Source organism: Camellia sinensis, chromosome 14 (assembly GCF_055761805.1).
Source record: "Camellia sinensis isolate YWXY chromosome 14, ASM5576180v1, whole genome shotgun sequence".
In the NCBI taxonomy this organism is placed as follows: domain Eukaryota; kingdom Viridiplantae; phylum Streptophyta; class Magnoliopsida; order Ericales; family Theaceae; genus Camellia; species Camellia sinensis.
This window is the reverse complement of record NC_138974.1, coordinates 41,231,441-41,247,196: the sequence shown is the minus strand read 5'-3', so window position 1 is coordinate 41,247,196 and position 15,756 is coordinate 41,231,441. Positions and strand designations below refer to the sequence as shown.

Here is a 15,756-nt window from a genome sequence, read left to right as displayed (position 1 = left end):
TTATTTTTTTATAAATAAAAAAATATTTAGATCCAAACTCAACTCGGCTAAATCTGATCAATATTTATCAGTAGTGGTTATATAATCATAAAAGTAACTTGTATTTATGGGTGGATTTCACGTGATTGTGTTCGTAGGACTCGATATTGAGTCAATGACCTACAAGCAAGGAATAAGTTCAATAATTCTTCAATATTTCATGCTCAAATTAATCAAAAACAAAGAAAACATATAAAAATGGATAAAATCATGATTATTGCCTGTAAATAGCCAATGAAGTCAGTGAGCTTTCTTGCAACACTTCCGACAAATTGAGAATCTATTGGGTTAAAAGCAATAAGGAGAGGTGATCAATTTTGGTTGGATGATTGATCATGTGATCATTTTGCCCTTTTTTTTTTTTTTTTTTTTAATCTTTAAACCCTGTTTTGTTTTTAGCTCTTTATGACGAGTAATTAATTACAATTAATTGGCCGACTCTTCTTTATAAATGCTTAGAGGGAAAAGAAAAAGAAAAAGAAATATATGAAATTAATAGAAAATGATTAGAAATCAGTCACAATAATCACCTTGAGATCACACTGCTAATTCGCATGGGATTCGATGAACAATGTTTAGTTGGTGAGGTGCAAGAAGGATTAAGTTACTAACAATCTATTATGAGGATTATTAAAGACTAACTGTGATATCCTACCGACCTAGAAAATCATCAGAAAATATTTTAGCAATAAACTTAATCTTTATCTGTTTGTTTTGGTTGAAAATATTTGTTAAATAAATGCTTTTAAGAAATATATATATTTATATATGTTTTTAAAAAAATTATCTTATATTTGGTTGCATCATTGAAGTGTACTAATAGTTATAGTAGTAATGGTAGTGGAGGTGAGTGTAGTAGGATGAAGGTGGCAGCTGTAGCAATGGTGCCAATGGTTATGGCGGTGGTGTTGGCGGCAGTGGCAGTAAAATGGAGGTGATGGTAATATTGTGACATTGATAAGACTTTAACTTATTGAAATGTTTCAACCCTCTAAAAGCGAAAAAACATTTTTTGCCAAATAAACTTATTTTTCGTTGATTTTTATTTTTAATTATACCAAAAATAAAAAATTTAAAAATATTTTTTTGCTCAAAGAAATGGAACATAATAGTCTACTTTTTTTTTTTTCCTTCACTTATGATTCGCTTGTGTTTTATTTATTTTATTTTTTTAATAGGCATATAGAATTCATGGTAGATTATGGCTTTTACGAGTGAATTTTGAAAACTTTTATTAAATATGCAGAATTATTATTGTTTTAAATTACTCTAAATTACACTTAGAATTGGATAGGATTGGAGGGTGCATAGCGTGACATAGGAGATGTACCAGGGGCATGATCGTTTGGACAGGTCATTGGCATTGATCCTTCGTATAAAGTTATTTAATAATCGTCAAGTGATCGATAGTACTGATGACAATTACACTTGGAAACCACAAGGCTAAAGTCGTGCAGGGCACAAAGAGAGGGGATAATGGATTTGAGGTGTGAATTGTCACACCTTTTAGCAATAAAAAGGATGATTGTTGAAAAGGGCCTTGGGAGGGTAGGTTCATGGTTTGGAAAAGAGGGAGATTAATATGTAGAGAGGTGGTGGGTAGATGAGAAGCAATTTCCACACTCATATATCATGTTGTTGGCCATCAATGGATTGTCTAAAAAGGGCACTTTCACAAAGTCACAATCCATTGGAAGGATAGAACCAAGCCTAGATCAATTTCACATTCAAACAACAATTATCCTTTCTCTATCAAGTATGAGAATGGGTGATATAGTTATTCTTGCAATTCAGATAGTTTTCAAATCTACACACTTAATTTTTTTTTAAAAAAATATTATATACACCATAAAATTTAGGAAAATATTATGGTACACATTCAAAGGGTATGTACTATATGCACTTTATAACTATAAAAGAAAATAATATAATTTTATACTTTTTGAGTCATAATTAAAAAAAATAAAAAAAAGTTATAATTAAAATCTTCAAATAATATTAGTCATAATTTTAAAAAAATGATAAAACTAAGGGGGCATATAGTGTGAAGGTATATATAATAAAATTTTCTAAAATTTAATATAGTGTATTCAAGAGCAATCTAAAACTGATTTTTGCCCTTCTATTTTTTCCTATTTATGTCTAATTTATTAATAATATTATCTATCCATAATTTTTAATAAAAAAGTGTCCAAATATTATAATATGTAGATCTAATTCATCATAATGTGACTCATACTAAACTAAAATTTAATACTATAAAAAATGATTTTATTTTATTTTTTAAAATTGACAATCAAAAATAAAATTTTAAAAACTCAAAATTTGGATACTTTTATGCGACCTTTTTTTTTTCAATCATGAAATATTCATATGTTAATAAAATTAAGTTACAATTAAAGGGACTTGATCTATCCGCTTGACCCCAATTGTTAGGGGCGAGCATGGTTCAAATTGGGGTCAAATCAGAACTAATTTGTTATCTATAATTTTTAAAAATTTGGAACCAATCTAATCCGTTTAAATCGTGAAATCAATCTGAACCAATCAATTTAAACACTAATTGGATCGGTTTACGACCACGGATTCACATAATTAAATAACAAAAAAAAATATAGAACATTTTAATTTCATAAAAATATAAACATAGCATCAAACAAAAGTAATAAACAAAAGTAACAAACAAAAGTAATAAAACTGGATACCCATTACATAAAATAGAGTTTTCCTCTATATTAAAACTAAACACAACATCAAACAAAAACAATAATGTGTTTGGTAACGTTTACGTTTTCAATTTATATTTACAAAAATTTTATAAACTGATTTTTGTTTATTTTTTGTTTATTTTTAGAAAAACATAAACTACAAACGCGTTTGGTAATTGACAAAATGTTTAAAAAAATTAAAATATAAAAAAGAGTGAGAAATGGCAAGTGGTGGCAAGTGGCGGCGGAAGACGGTGGTGGAAAGTGGTGACGGTGGGTGGTGGGTAGCTGGTCGTGGTAGGTGGTGGCGGGTGGGTGGGTGACGGTGGCGAGTGGTGGGTGGTAGCGAGTGGGTGTGGGTGGTGGTGGTGGTGGTGGTGGCGGCGGGTAGTGGTGGTAGGTGGATGGCAAATGGCAGGTGGTGGTGGCGGCTAGGTGGCGGGTGGTGGTGGTGGTGGGTGGGTAACGGTGGCGGGTGGTGGGTGGTAACGAGTAGATGGCAGTGGCGGGTGGTGGTGGTTGGTGGGTGCCGGATGGCGGATGGTGGTGGGTAGTGACGGGTGAGTGGTGGGTGGTGATGGTGGATGGGTGGGTGGTGGGTGGTGATGGTGATGGTGGATGGGTGGGTGACGGTGGCGGGTGGTGGGTGGTAGCGAGTGGGTGGTCGTGGCGGTGGTGGTAGGTAGTGGCAAGTGAGTGGTGAATGGCGGTGGTGGTAGGTGACGGTGGCGGGTGGTAGGTGGTAGCAAGTGGGTGGTGGTGGTGGTGGTGGTAGGTGGTGGCGGCAGGTGGGTGGCGGGTGGGTGATGGGTGATGGTTGTGGTGGGTGGTGGTGGCGGGTGGGTGGGTGGCAGGTGACTGGTGGTGGTAGGTGGCTGGTGGTGGCAGGTGGTGGATGGTGGTGGCAGGTGAGTGGCGGGTGATGGTGGTGCCAAGTAGGTGGCGGGTGGTGGTGGTGGCGGGCGGTGGATGGTAGTGGCGGGTGGTGGGTGGTAGCGGATGGATGGCAGGTTGGTGGTGGGTGGTGGGTGGTGGTGGTAGTGGTGGCGAGGGGTAGATGGTGCTGGCGAGTGGGTGGCAGGTGACTGGTGGCTGGTGGTGGGTGATGGCGGCGGCAGGTGGTGGTAGGTGGGTGGTTAGTGGTGGTGGTAGGTAGTGGTGGCAGGTGGAGGTGGGGGGTGGGCGATAGGTGGTGGTGGCGGAAGACGGTGGTGGAAAATGGTGGCGGGTGGTGACTAGTGTTGGGTGGTAAAAAAAAAAAAAAAACTCAAAATGGAAACACATTTTTTGTATTTTCATTTTTTAGCCAAATTTATAAACTAAGAATACTGATTTATAAATTAAAAATTTTACCAAACAAATTTTTTTTTAAAGTTTTTAAAATTTTTGTAAATATAAACAAAAAACTGAAAACGTAAATGTTACCAAACGACACCTAAGAGAGTTGGTTTAGCTTTTATATAAAATAAGAAATATATTATGTGGGAGACCTATAATATAAATATAAAGTATTTGTATACGGTCCGGATCAATCCAACTATGAAATTATAGGATTCAATTTAAAATTGATTCGTAACTTATGAATTTTTAAATTTTGAATCCAAAATTAAATCATAAATTCAAAAAATCAATCTCAACCTACCAAATTAAATTAAATCATAACAAATTACAAACCATACGAATTTCTTGCTCATTCCTATCAACCGCTGATACAATCATAACAAATTACAAACCATACGAATTTCTTGCTCATTCCTATCAACCGCTGATACTTTTATGTTACTTGAGAGACTTTTGATAAAAAATAAAATAATTTTTTTTTTGGCAAAGGTTAAGGATCATACTCTAATAGTCTAACGTACGCTAGATGCGTAGAATAAATTGGGGACACCTATGCGGCGGGGAGGGAGAGGGAGAGGGAGAGGGAGAGGGTAATGGGTGCGCACTGGGGCACCCTGCGCAGCATATAAAGTATCACCACACACTCGACAAAAAGCTGCTCTCTCTCTTCTGTATATAAAGGAAGGTTCAAAACATAAGTCTCCCATGCCCCTCTCTCCTCCCTCCTTCCCTGAACCCCATTCCCACCACTTTCTTTCTCAAGAAAAAACCACTTCTTACTCTCTCTTAATGATTAGAGGCTAGGGTCCTTCAAATCTCGAATTATTCTTTGAATAAATGGCGGTTAATACAGTGCAGAGGTTCGAGTTTCTCATTGATTCTGATCACCGCAAGTCTAAGCAGCAAAGAAGGTAACATAGACGAAAAGACTTGTTACTTTTTTTTTTTCTTTCTCTCGAATTAGGTGCTTCCATCGCTAGTAATCAATTCAATATCAATTCCTTCATTCAAATTCCCGACAAAGAAAGCAATTTTCCAAAATCAGCATGCCAAATTTATTAATCCAGTCGTCGATGTCGTCTGATATACGATAAATTTTGCATTGTTGACGTTTAAAGACACGATTTTCTTGACATTGATGGCGGAATGTTTGAAGGGAGTAGTTGTTCTTGCGTGGATTCTTGGAACTGATTGCATTGGTTTGATGCATTACTTGTGTTGGTGAGCTCTTTCAAGATTTTAGATTGGTGTTTGGGTTAGGGTTTTAGTTTTTGTTGTTGAGTGAGGATGGGGTTGGATAGTCTGCTGCTTCCTACTGTGGGACCGCCAATAAAGCGGCGAGCGGGGTTGCGGAGGAAGCAGGCAGGAAGAGGTTCATATAGAGGTAGCTAGGGTGGGGAATTAGTGGAAATTAGGGGTTTTCACAGGTTTAATTGATTAATCCGGTGGGGAGTGGTTAGGGAGGGGTTGTTAGCATTCGTTGACTGGACGAGATGGGTACTCAATTGCACCAAGCACTCAGGACTCTCTGTTTCAACACCGAGTGGAAGTACGCTGTCTTTTGGAAACTCAAACATCGAGCTCGAATGTAAGTTCTTTTTTCGTTTTTAAAAACATGATTTGGTGCCTCTGCTATTATTTTGTTATAGTGAATTGCATATGCTTAGTTTGTTTAGTGTAATTGATTTTTATTGTTGAAATTTGGTGTTGGGATGGAATATATGTAAATCTAATCTTGATTTTTGGGGATATATTGGCCTGGCTAAGGTTTATAAATTATAGTTATGGAGATGTCTTTAAACAGATATTTTGAATTTGGACTGCCTAAGTGCATCTTAGTGTTATAATGGTTATTGGATTTTAGGATCATTGTTTCGGATGTTTTCCATCTTTTGTATAACTAATTGTTTTTCTTATTTGAATTTTCCAAAAACACTCTGGCATTTTAAGTATGGCTTCAACTGTTTGTCTATCTATAATAATAAAAAAAAGGTCCCACAATATTTGAAAAGCTCAACAATCATTTTGCTAGCTTATAATCCCTATCCTTGAAGAAGGGATACTTGGTTGATGTTGAATATGAACACTTTGTTGATAGACATTCGTGAAGAAATAAAGGATTTTAGCATCTTCTTATTGTTGTTTCTGTTGTAAAAAAATGTTCATTGCGGTGTAAGAATTTTGGGTGAATCAATTTTCTAAGGAAATCTAGTGTGTGGTTCGTCTGATCTATGGCTTTGCACGGCTATTTAGAATAGTAGTTAGTCCTTTACAATCTATAAGAATACTACACATTATATTCGTTGTTTTATGGTGAATGGGACTTCTTGTAGGATGCTGGCTTGGGAAGATGCTTACTACGACAACCATGAGCAACGTAATCCTCCAGAGAACATGTGCTTCCCTGAGATAGGGGGCAACTTGCGTGATTGGCATTCACACGATCCTCTTGGGTTAGCTGTGGCAAAGATGTCGTACCATGTATACTCTCTCGGGGAAGGGTATGAAATCTACCTCAAAACTGATACGCTCTCAGTAATTCAGTTAGAGTTTCAAATGCTGTGTGGGACAATAGTTAGTTTTGACTGTATTTTGTGGTGCGTGGAAAGAGCCCACTGAAACTCATCTTCTTATCTTATTGATATGGGTGCATCATATTACTGTCTCTTCCATTATCTTATCACCCCCCCTTCCGCACTATGCCAACATAGCCATGCAACCTAACCTCATCTTCATTCATGTTTGCCTTAATCCAGCAACTTTTAACTTTTGCCTTGCCTTTGACTTATGCTTGTTGGCTCAACACTTCCCTGTGTGTGCTATTTTAACAACTTCATCTTAGTTCCACGTATTGATTTGTTGAACAGGGTTATTGGACAGGTGGCAGTTACTGGAAAACATATGTGGATTTCTGCAGATAAACACCTAGCTGATTCTTGTTCACCCTTTGAGGTGAGAAATTATTTTGAGTTGTAATGGCTCCATTGATAAACGCAGTTACCCATATGGAACAGACCCCAATTTTTAATATTTCCTACCTTGCCACAATATTTAAATTTAGTTGAGCTTGCTATTTATTCTTATTCCATGATTTTGGTGGCTTGCAGCATTGTGATGGGTGGCAAACTCAGTTTTCAGCTGGGATCAGGGTATGCTTCCTCTCCTTTTTTTTTTTAGAAAATTTACAGTCGCTCTTGTACACTACAAATGCGCTTATGCACGCATACAAGCACACTAGATAAATAATTGGAGATGCTGTCATTGTCAGTAGTTGTGGAGGCTTTTGAATGCACAATGCATTTTTCTACTTGACTATTTTTGGCCTTAATATTGATCTTAATCTCTCTGAGTGTTAAACAATGGTTTTCATTTGGTAGTAGTAGATATATGGGGGATGTAAAATTTTCTAGGCATTTTTCAATAATTTCTTGCCACTAAATGAGTTGCACCATCAGTTAAAAATACTGAGCTTGGTAGATCAAAACCTAGGTACAATGCCTGCTGCAGCTCCTTATCATTCTACTTGGGCTATTATGCTAGTCATATTATCTGTTGGACTTTGGAACAAAGAAATAAAGCTACTCCATTTTGGACCATGTTAATCCCTGAACATTTCTCTCGAAGAATATCAGGAAATCAGTTCTCTGAAACATGTATTCTGGAAACTCTAAAAATATATAGTCTATAGAACTTGGTATTTTCTATCATTTTAGTATCATTGCCTTGAAAACAAAAATCGGAGAATAGAGAACAATATTTTCAGTTTTCTTGAAAATTGCTTTTATATATATATATATATATGAAATTCCATTTTTGAAGACAATTTCCTGGATTGAATTGTCAATGCCATTATCTTTTCCTGTTACTGCAAGAACAGAAAACTGTTTTTGAAAACCCTGCCAAACATGGCCTGAGAGTCTGTGAAGGCTGAGAGGTTCATATTAAAGGGCAGTTTAGCAATTAACATGAAGAGTATGGACATTTTAATAAAATTTTATATAAATGTTTAAGGGTACAGGCACCATAATCTGACCCTCACCCTCACCCTAATACTAGTTTGTAACAGATTTGATTCTCCTCCCATACCCACCTCTACCAAGATTAAATTGCCTCAACCCCATCCCATTAGGGTTTGGACCATGCGGATTATGTGATTTTTGTTGCTAATTGCCATCCCTATCTTCTATAGAAAAATAAGAACTAGGGTAAAAGTGTGTCTTCTTTCCTAGGATAACATGAAATAGGTTAAAGTTCGGATCTTTGAATCTTACATCTGTATTTGATGTCTACACATTTCAAAAGTTACCATTTAGATTATGGAATTCTGTTTCTCCACATATAGTTTGTTTTGGTCCTCATATCTTCTCATCTCTCAGAGAGATTTTTCTGAACAGATCTGTATGTCTTTTGCTTTGCAGACCGTTGTTGTGGTGGCTATTGTTCCACATGGTGTTATACAACTTGGCTCATTAAAAAAAGTAAGTCGATTTCTAAAGCTGGTGTATAGTTAATTCCATTTATGATATTTGTTCCAAGCTTGATCTCCTTAATATACTTTAGCTGCTAATGGTTCTCCATTGATATTATTTATATATATTTTTTTTTATTTGAGAATGTGATGCTATTTCCGTTTATTTGGTCTCATGTTTGGTTACATAGTGATTGATAGATTATTAGTTTTCTTTTGACTTTTTATTGATTTATCATCCCTTCTATATTTGTTTTTAAGTTTGTTACTGTGTTATGCATTACAGAGCCAACAGCTAAAAGTAAAGAGAGTATTGCTCATATGTTTCAAAATGTTCAGATAGAAAATTTTCAGATTCTAAATGACGTTACAATATTTGTGTGTTAGTTAGTATGAGGATTTGAAGCTTAAAATTTCAACTGTGCAGATATTGATTTGTCAAATCTTCCCTTAAGATGGTGAAGTTAGAGCTGATGTGTCTTTTTGTGGCAAGTGAAAAGATGCGTACGATTCCACACGATCACTTCCAAAAGAGTGAATCACCCCTACACCAGTGAAAAAGCTTTTTTCAAATGGACCCATAATTTCCTGAAAAGTAGGTTCATATGCATTTTGTCAGCCCTCTAAGTATTTGGTTGATACTCTTCCAGACTCAGCTTTGCTTTCAGTTGGTGGAGAAAATTTGACCGACTACTGGTTTTCTTTTTAGTTATAGAAATGAGGATTTGTATTCCACTCTTCTCTATTTCCTGTTGAGTTTCTCTAAATATTTAATGGCTTGCATTGCATGTATGCTACAAATTTGCCCTCTCCACCAACATTGTTGTCATTTTATAGTATCGTACATTTTATTAGCAAATTTTCTGCTTGGTATATTTGTGTGATATTTTCCAATGGTCTAAGGATTTGCTTGTTGCATCTTGAGTTGAATGTAAGGTACACTATTTGCTCCTCATATGTCAAGCATCTAATGATTTCTAGTATACTTTTATGGGTTAGTTTTTCATCCTACTTGTCAACTTGGTCAATATGGACTGTTGAAATGCATGTCACACGTTCACCTTTTTAAGTCAGCCTATTCACTATTTATTTCCATTTTTGCAATTTTGTTCTCTCCTTCATTTGAGAGACCAGATCCCCGAGGATTTAAAGATGGTGAACCAAATCAGAGATGTCTTTTTTGCACTTCAAGATTCAGTGGGGTGTACTCCTAGCGAAATACATTGTGCTATGAGAAGTTCCTCATGTCTGGTAGCTCTCTCTCTCTCTCTCTCTCACACACACACACACACATGTAGGGAAGTTTGTCATAAAATCATTATAAAAAGCATCTTATGGTGCTCTTTCTTTTGCCCAGTCGGATATATCTACAAGAAGTTCAGGTTCTGGGATTTTTCATGATAGCATAAGCAACTTAGGTAGACCTGTAAACAAGGACAAGACAATTATTTGTACTCCGACAATTCCATCAATTGAAAAACCTGCTGATCATTCTTACCTTATTCCACTGCCTGGTGATTTACCAAAAATGACAACTGAAGTGATCAATAAAGATGGAGGACTTGAATTATCAGCATCCGGGGGTGATGAAAGTGCTATCCTACAATCAAGACCTGAAGATTTCCTTCTGGGGCAGCAGAAACAAGTATGGAAAAGATTGCATATTGAGAGGAGGTGTGAAGGGGAGACTAGTGGCTTGGGGTATCTGGGAGTGGGTTCAGAAGACCATGATACTCGATCCTCAAACAATTCCTTTAACAAAATTAATTTTTATAATGTTACACTTCCTGCTGATGATTCTGGGGTGGATATTACTTACTTGCAAGAGGATCTCCTTGCCTCTGCAGCTTGCAATAATCAAAACGGGATGTTGTGCATACCAGAACCTTTTGGCATGCAAATCTTGAGAGACTTGGAGAACATGGAATTCCAAGAGATTAATAAAATGGAGCCACTGAATATGCCCTTCAAGTTTTCTGCTGACTGTGAGCTGTATGAAGTACTTGGACCAGCTTTTCAAAAACAGAATAGTTACTGTGATTGGGAAGCAGAAAAGACTCAGACTGAAACTGAAATAGCTATTGAGATGCCTGAGGCAATGGACAGTAGTAGCCTGTTGACGGCAGACTCTGGCTCGGAGCATCTTCTGGAAGCAGTGGTAGCTAATGTTTGCCGTGGTGGAACTGATGTCAAAAGTGAGAAATCATTCTGTGAATCAGTGAAGTCCCTGTTGACTACTGAAAATATGCCACAGCCAACCTGTGATAAGCTTACTGTTGGTTCGGCGGTTGGTTCATTTGATCAGTCTTTCGTGGAAAAGGAGGCAATGCACTGCTTGAGCTCTGAAGCATGTGGTGTGAGCTCTTCAAAAGGGTTTTCATCAAGGAGTCATAGTACGTTTAGTGGACAGTTGGACAGTGCACAAGAACCAGCTAAGACGAATAAGAAGAGGGCCAGACCTGGAGAAAATTGCAGGCCTAGGCCAAGGGACAGACAATTGATCCAAGATCGCATCAAGGAGCTGAGAGAGCTTGTACCCAATGGATCAAAGGTAACTTCCAGAGTCCATTTTCTTCTCTGGATTTTGATGTTGTGTTTATTGTAGTCTCTCTCTCTCTCTCCCCCCGCAACCCCCCCCCCCCCAAAAAAAAAAAAAAAACCACATATTGAATACGTGCTGAAATTTCTGGTTTATGCCACAGTGCAGTATTGATTCACTTCTGGAGCGCACAATCAAGCACATGCTCTTTATGCAAAGCATCACTAAGCATGCTGAGAAACTAAAAAACTGCAATGTGTCAAAGGTAAGGCTTGACATTGAAACAATGCACTGATTTATGGACTTCAACTATGATTTTCCTGATAATTTATTGCTGATTCTGCAGTTGCGTGACAAGGAAATGTGTGTGCGAGGGTTACCCATTTTTGATCAGGGTTCAACCTGGGCAGTGGAAGTGGGCAGTCACATGAAAGTTTGTCCAATAATGATAGAGAATATCAACATGAACGGGCAAATGCTGATTGAGGTATGGTCTTGTCAGACATATATGAAGTTGCTTCAGAATTAAAAAGAGAAGTGAAATGAGAAGCCACTCATAATGTAATGTGGTTTTAATTGAGCCTATCCTCCTCAGGGAAAATCCTGTCTATTACTTCTGATTCTTGGTATAACATGGAGTCCTGCTTGATCCATGCAGATGTTGTGTGAAGACAGCACCCATTTTCTTGAAATAGCAGAAGCCATTAGGAGCTTGGGTCTGACAATTTTGAAAGGTGTAACGGAAGCCTGTGACAAGAAAACCTTGATGTGTTTTGTGGTTGAGGTACGAGCCTAATTGTGGATGAAATACATACCTAGTAAGGAATTCAATCGCATGTTTTTATCCTGAGGATGAGATATCTGAATAATTTAGGCTTGAAATGCTTTTTCTTGTTCTGATACTTTGTTGCTTTCTTCACTTTTCTTGTCATAGCTTTTAGGCTTCATTTGGATGGACGGATTTAAATGAAGGGATTTGAAGTTGAATTTTAGAATTTTAGAAGATGATTAGTTATTGAGGTAGATGATAACTCTTAAAGTGGAAGATTGAATGTAGATATGTTCCATGTATTTTGTTAAGCTCCTTTTGTACAAGTAGAATCTTTTATGGGACGGTTTCAAATAGCAGTTTTTATGAAGTTATTTGAAATCCATCATTGTGAAGCTTTCAAATCAATTCTTAATATCTAAATCTAAAATATTACATTGACTTAAAAGGCTACATTCCTCAAATTATTGATGTCAAATCCATTCATTTTAAGCCCATAAATCCAAAGGGAGCCTTAAAATAAATTCTGTATGAAGCTCACAACTTGTTTAACAGTCATGCACACTGGGGATTTTATAGTTGTATAATACTTGTTCTGTATGATGTAGCTATAAATACCTTGTCATGGGAAAAACCATCTTAATTAGTTCATTGGAATATACAAAGAGTAGTATAATCAAGTTAATATATGTACTTTGGTCACCTGTGGCGTGCTATTAAAATATCCATATCGGTCAACTGTTGAAACCCTGCTGTTCATGCCAAATTACATAGTAAACTATTTAAAATAAGATAATTATTGAAATTTTTAACTTGTTCCAAGCATGTTTTAAGAAAAAAATTGGAAAAAAATCCTTTCAAAGAAAAACAGAGTTAATGTTGAATCTTCAGCTGATTCAAAATTTTGAAATAAGCATAAGATTTCATGCCTTTCTGCCACAGTCGAATATGTTGCAAATGATTTACTTTATGTATCATTAATAATCAATAGTTTTTAATTTGATGATAATTGCAGGGGCAGAACAGAAGCATGCATCGGGTGGATATATTATGGCCACTTGTGCAGATATTGCAATCCAAGACGACAATTTAGGGGTGCAACTTTTACTTGTGAGTAAATTATGAATGAAAAATTTTCCCAGGAACAGAAGGACATAGTGCAGATATAGCAATCCAGGACTCCATTCTGAGGGCTGTGGCTCTGCAAGTTTATAAGATTTTCAGGTGGGCTCCTCCTGATTATATTACGAGTCATCTGCAATCTCATCCGTCAGCTGATAGTGCTCGAAAGAGTTCCCTTTTCTGGTTTTAGAAAATGTGTGGAGTCGTTTTTGTCTTTTTGTTTTGTTTTGCTTGGTGGATTTTATTATTATTATTAATTTTAAAAATAATTTTTGCCTGGTTGTTAATTTGCATTTGTTCAGAAGTTTGATGCTTCTAATAATTTATGTTACTTTCACTAACAATTCTGGACATCTGTTCATGTCTGATGTAACCCTACTTTTTTTGTACTCATGAAATGCACTTTTAACCTTTAAATTCAAGACCCAGACACCGTAATTAAACAAACTTGCCTGAAAATTGAACTAGAACTGAACACAATGTCATAAAGATAAGGTAATCAGCAATATTACACACCAATTATAGATTTTTAAGTATTTTTGACTGCAGATTGAGTTATGCCGTACTGTTAGATCCATCAGTTGCCAGGGGTCATTCTAGCTTATAGTGAAGAAGGGCTGAGGTACCTTCTAGTCCTTTTGATTTGTAGTAAGCTTGATATTCATTGTGATGAGTTTTCCTGTATATAGGTGGATTGTTTTGGGATAAAAACTCCTCTATTGGCCCATATAGTCTAGATTTACTAGCCATGCTTGGGTAGAAGAAACATGCTGCTGATATCCTGGGTCCAACCCGTCCTGCTAGTACTCTGTGCTCTACGCTTTTGAACTTGTCATTGGTGATAAGCTACAGAAATAAAAAAATTAGGTTTCCCTATTAAAAAGAGGAAAATATATTCATTAACTGAAAACTTTACCTGCATAAGATCCCCAATGTTTGCTATTAGGGCCCCTTTCATGGGTACCACATTGACCCAATTATTTTGATGAAAAACCTGGAGGCCACCTATGTGGTCCTGCAGGAGTATGGTTAGGAAAGACGGGTCTGAGTGCTTGCTCGCACCCAGAGTCAGGTCTGGCTCGGGGCAGAAGGGGTAATAGTGGCATACTAATGATGCGGTTTTCATGCAATCAAGGTCTGTTAGGTAGTCACTACTAAGCCCTAGTGCCTGTGATAGTAATTTCGAGAGTGTCTCCTTTAGTCTGATCAAGCCTTCCATGTAGTTGCTGATTGCTTTTCTGCATATTATCCAAACATAATTAACAAACAAAACACCATAGGAACACAAAAAAAAAAAAAAAAAGAAAAAAAAAAAAAGAAAAGAAAAGAAAGAAAGAAAGTTGGATACCTGCAAACTATCGGTAATGTGTCAGAGTCAAGCACACCGTCGTCATAGATACACACTATTGAATCCCTCCAATTTGCAGTTTTTGCAACTAGAAGATCACCATTGCAGTAAAACCGTACTCGTTTCTTGGCGTCGCGGGAGTACCACTCCATCTTTACCTCCATGGGTTGCTCATGGAATTGCTTAATCCCTTCTATCATCTCTTCCATGACACCATCGGGAATTCCATGATTAACCATTTGAAAGAATCCCCATGTTTCCGATGCTTTTCTGATTTCCCGGACAATCTCTCCTCTTGGATGACTTCTAAAGCCGCTAAGGTCTATCACTGGAACCTGGAGAACACCACTGTTGTCAGACAATCCCTTTTCCAGGCTTTCTGGCGGATGGATGAAGATTCTGGGGACCTTTACCACACCGGCATCTAAGAGTCCTTTGACACCAGCTTTCGTTTCATCAAACTCCTTCACCTCTTTTGCTCTATCGTAGTCTGATTCCTTACATGTGGCTTCCCTGGAGTCAGGCGCGACTTCAGGCTTTGTGGTCATGGATGTTGATTAGGGAAACAAGGTACGCTTTTGAAAATTTGAGCACCTGTTGGGGAGTTTACATAGGGCTGAGAAGAGTACAAGATGCTTTAGGTTGATTGAGAAAAATGGGAAACCGGGACCTCAGAGAGAGAGAGAGAGAAACAAGTTGGGCAAAAGAGGCCAAGAGAGTGAGATACCGATCTTGGTCTTTTTCAGAACTCTATGAAATATCAATTCACCGCGAAATGGAAAACTAGGAACGACAAAACAAGCTCATTTGGAGCCTTTATAGGCTTCTTAGATTTGTCTTGCTTTCTATATCAAAAGTAGGTTACATGACTATATGGGTGTTTGATTGGGGGGATTGGAGGGGGAACTATCTACTATTTGGATTACAATCCAAATAGTGTTTCTTATCCGCCGTTTGATTTTTTTTAGTCCGCCGGACATGGAGTCCGGACTCCATGTCCCCCATATGGGGGACTATTGTGTCCTAGGGGAAGGTGGGATAGAATGTGGGGGACTATTCACTGTTGAGATTAGATGCAAAAATGACCATTTTGACCCTCTACTATTTAATTATGTATTATATTTAATAAAATTCAATAAAATTTAAATGTCTCAATTTAAAAATAAAATAATTTTATTTAACTTTTTATTGATGTTTTATTTATTTAAATTTTTAAAATAATTTTTTATAGATATTTTATTGATGTTTTATTTTAAAATTTTGTTTATAATTTATTTAATTTCATTATTTAAATTTTAATATGTGTTTTATTTAAAATTTATTTAAAATTTTAATTAAAAAAATAATATAAATTTTTTATACAGGTTATACAGTATTTTATTAAATCAAATTTAGTGGTTATTTATTTATTTAATTGTGTAA

General features: G+C 36.7%; 2 protein-coding genes across 5 annotated transcripts; one reads left to right on the top strand and one right to left on the bottom strand.

The window, feature by feature from the left end:
* Nucleotides 1–4,621: 4,621 nt before the first annotated feature.
* On the top strand, nucleotides 4,622–13,273 carry LOC114274203 (transcription factor EMB1444-like). Of its 4 annotated transcripts, none has more exons than XR_014350844.1 (11): nucleotides 4,622–5,676; nucleotides 6,422–6,589; nucleotides 6,956–7,040; nucleotides 7,196–7,237; nucleotides 8,507–8,566; nucleotides 9,691–9,807; nucleotides 9,914–11,107; nucleotides 11,264–11,360; nucleotides 11,442–11,582; nucleotides 11,754–11,879; nucleotides 12,880–13,273. XR_014350844.1 is itself a non-coding variant. In XM_028216080.2 (11 exons), exons 1-11 carry the CDS (start codon nucleotides 5,582–5,584, stop codon nucleotides 12,955–12,957), a joined length of 2,208 nt encoding a protein of 735 aa, XP_028071881.2. In that variant the 5' UTR covers nucleotides 4,631–5,581; the 3' UTR covers nucleotides 12,958–13,273. The 4 variants fall into 4 exon arrangements, 1 of the variants encoding a protein (XP_028071881.2); XM_028216080.2 differs by having other exon boundaries at nucleotides 4,631–5,676; nucleotides 11,259–11,360; XR_014350845.1 differs by having other exon boundaries at nucleotides 4,657–5,676; nucleotides 11,691–11,879.
* A 166-nt stretch (nucleotides 13,274–13,439) lies between these two features.
* Nucleotides 13,440–15,178, bottom strand: LOC114274204 (1-aminocyclopropane-1-carboxylate oxidase homolog 1). Its single transcript, XM_028216081.2, has 3 exons — nucleotides 14,335–15,178; nucleotides 13,903–14,224; nucleotides 13,440–13,832 (listed from the first exon to the last, which is right to left on the bottom strand). Exons 1-3 carry the CDS (start codon nucleotides 14,880–14,882, stop codon nucleotides 13,578–13,580), a joined length of 1,125 nt encoding a protein of 374 aa, XP_028071882.1. The 5' UTR covers nucleotides 14,883–15,178; the 3' UTR covers nucleotides 13,440–13,577.
* Nucleotides 15,179–15,756: the final 578 nt, after the last annotated feature.

Excerpts from the sequence above, each read along its gene's own strand:
- LOC114274204 (XM_028216081.2), bottom strand. The coding sequence starts at position 14,882 with ATGACCACAAAGCCTGAAGTCGCGCCTGACTCCAGGGAAGCCACATGT. Across the intron at positions 14,225-14,334 it reads ACATTACCGATAGTTTGCAG|AAAAGCAATCAGCAACTACA; the intron begins GTATCCAACTTT and ends GATAATATGCAG. Across the intron at positions 13,833-13,902 it reads ACATTGGGGATCTTATGCAG|CTTATCACCAATGACAAGTT; the intron begins GTAAAGTTTTCA and ends TTATTTCTGTAG.
- LOC114274203 (XM_028216080.2), top strand. The coding sequence starts at position 5,582 with ATGGGTACTCAATTGCACCAAGCACTCAGGACTCTCTGTTTCAACACC. Across the intron at positions 8,567-9,690 it reads AACTTGGCTCATTAAAAAAA|ATCCCCGAGGATTTAAAGAT; the intron begins GTAAGTCGATTT and ends TTGAGAGACCAG. Across the intron at positions 11,108-11,258 it reads TTGTACCCAATGGATCAAAG|TGCAGTATTGATTCACTTCT; the intron begins GTAACTTCCAGA and ends TTTATGCCACAG.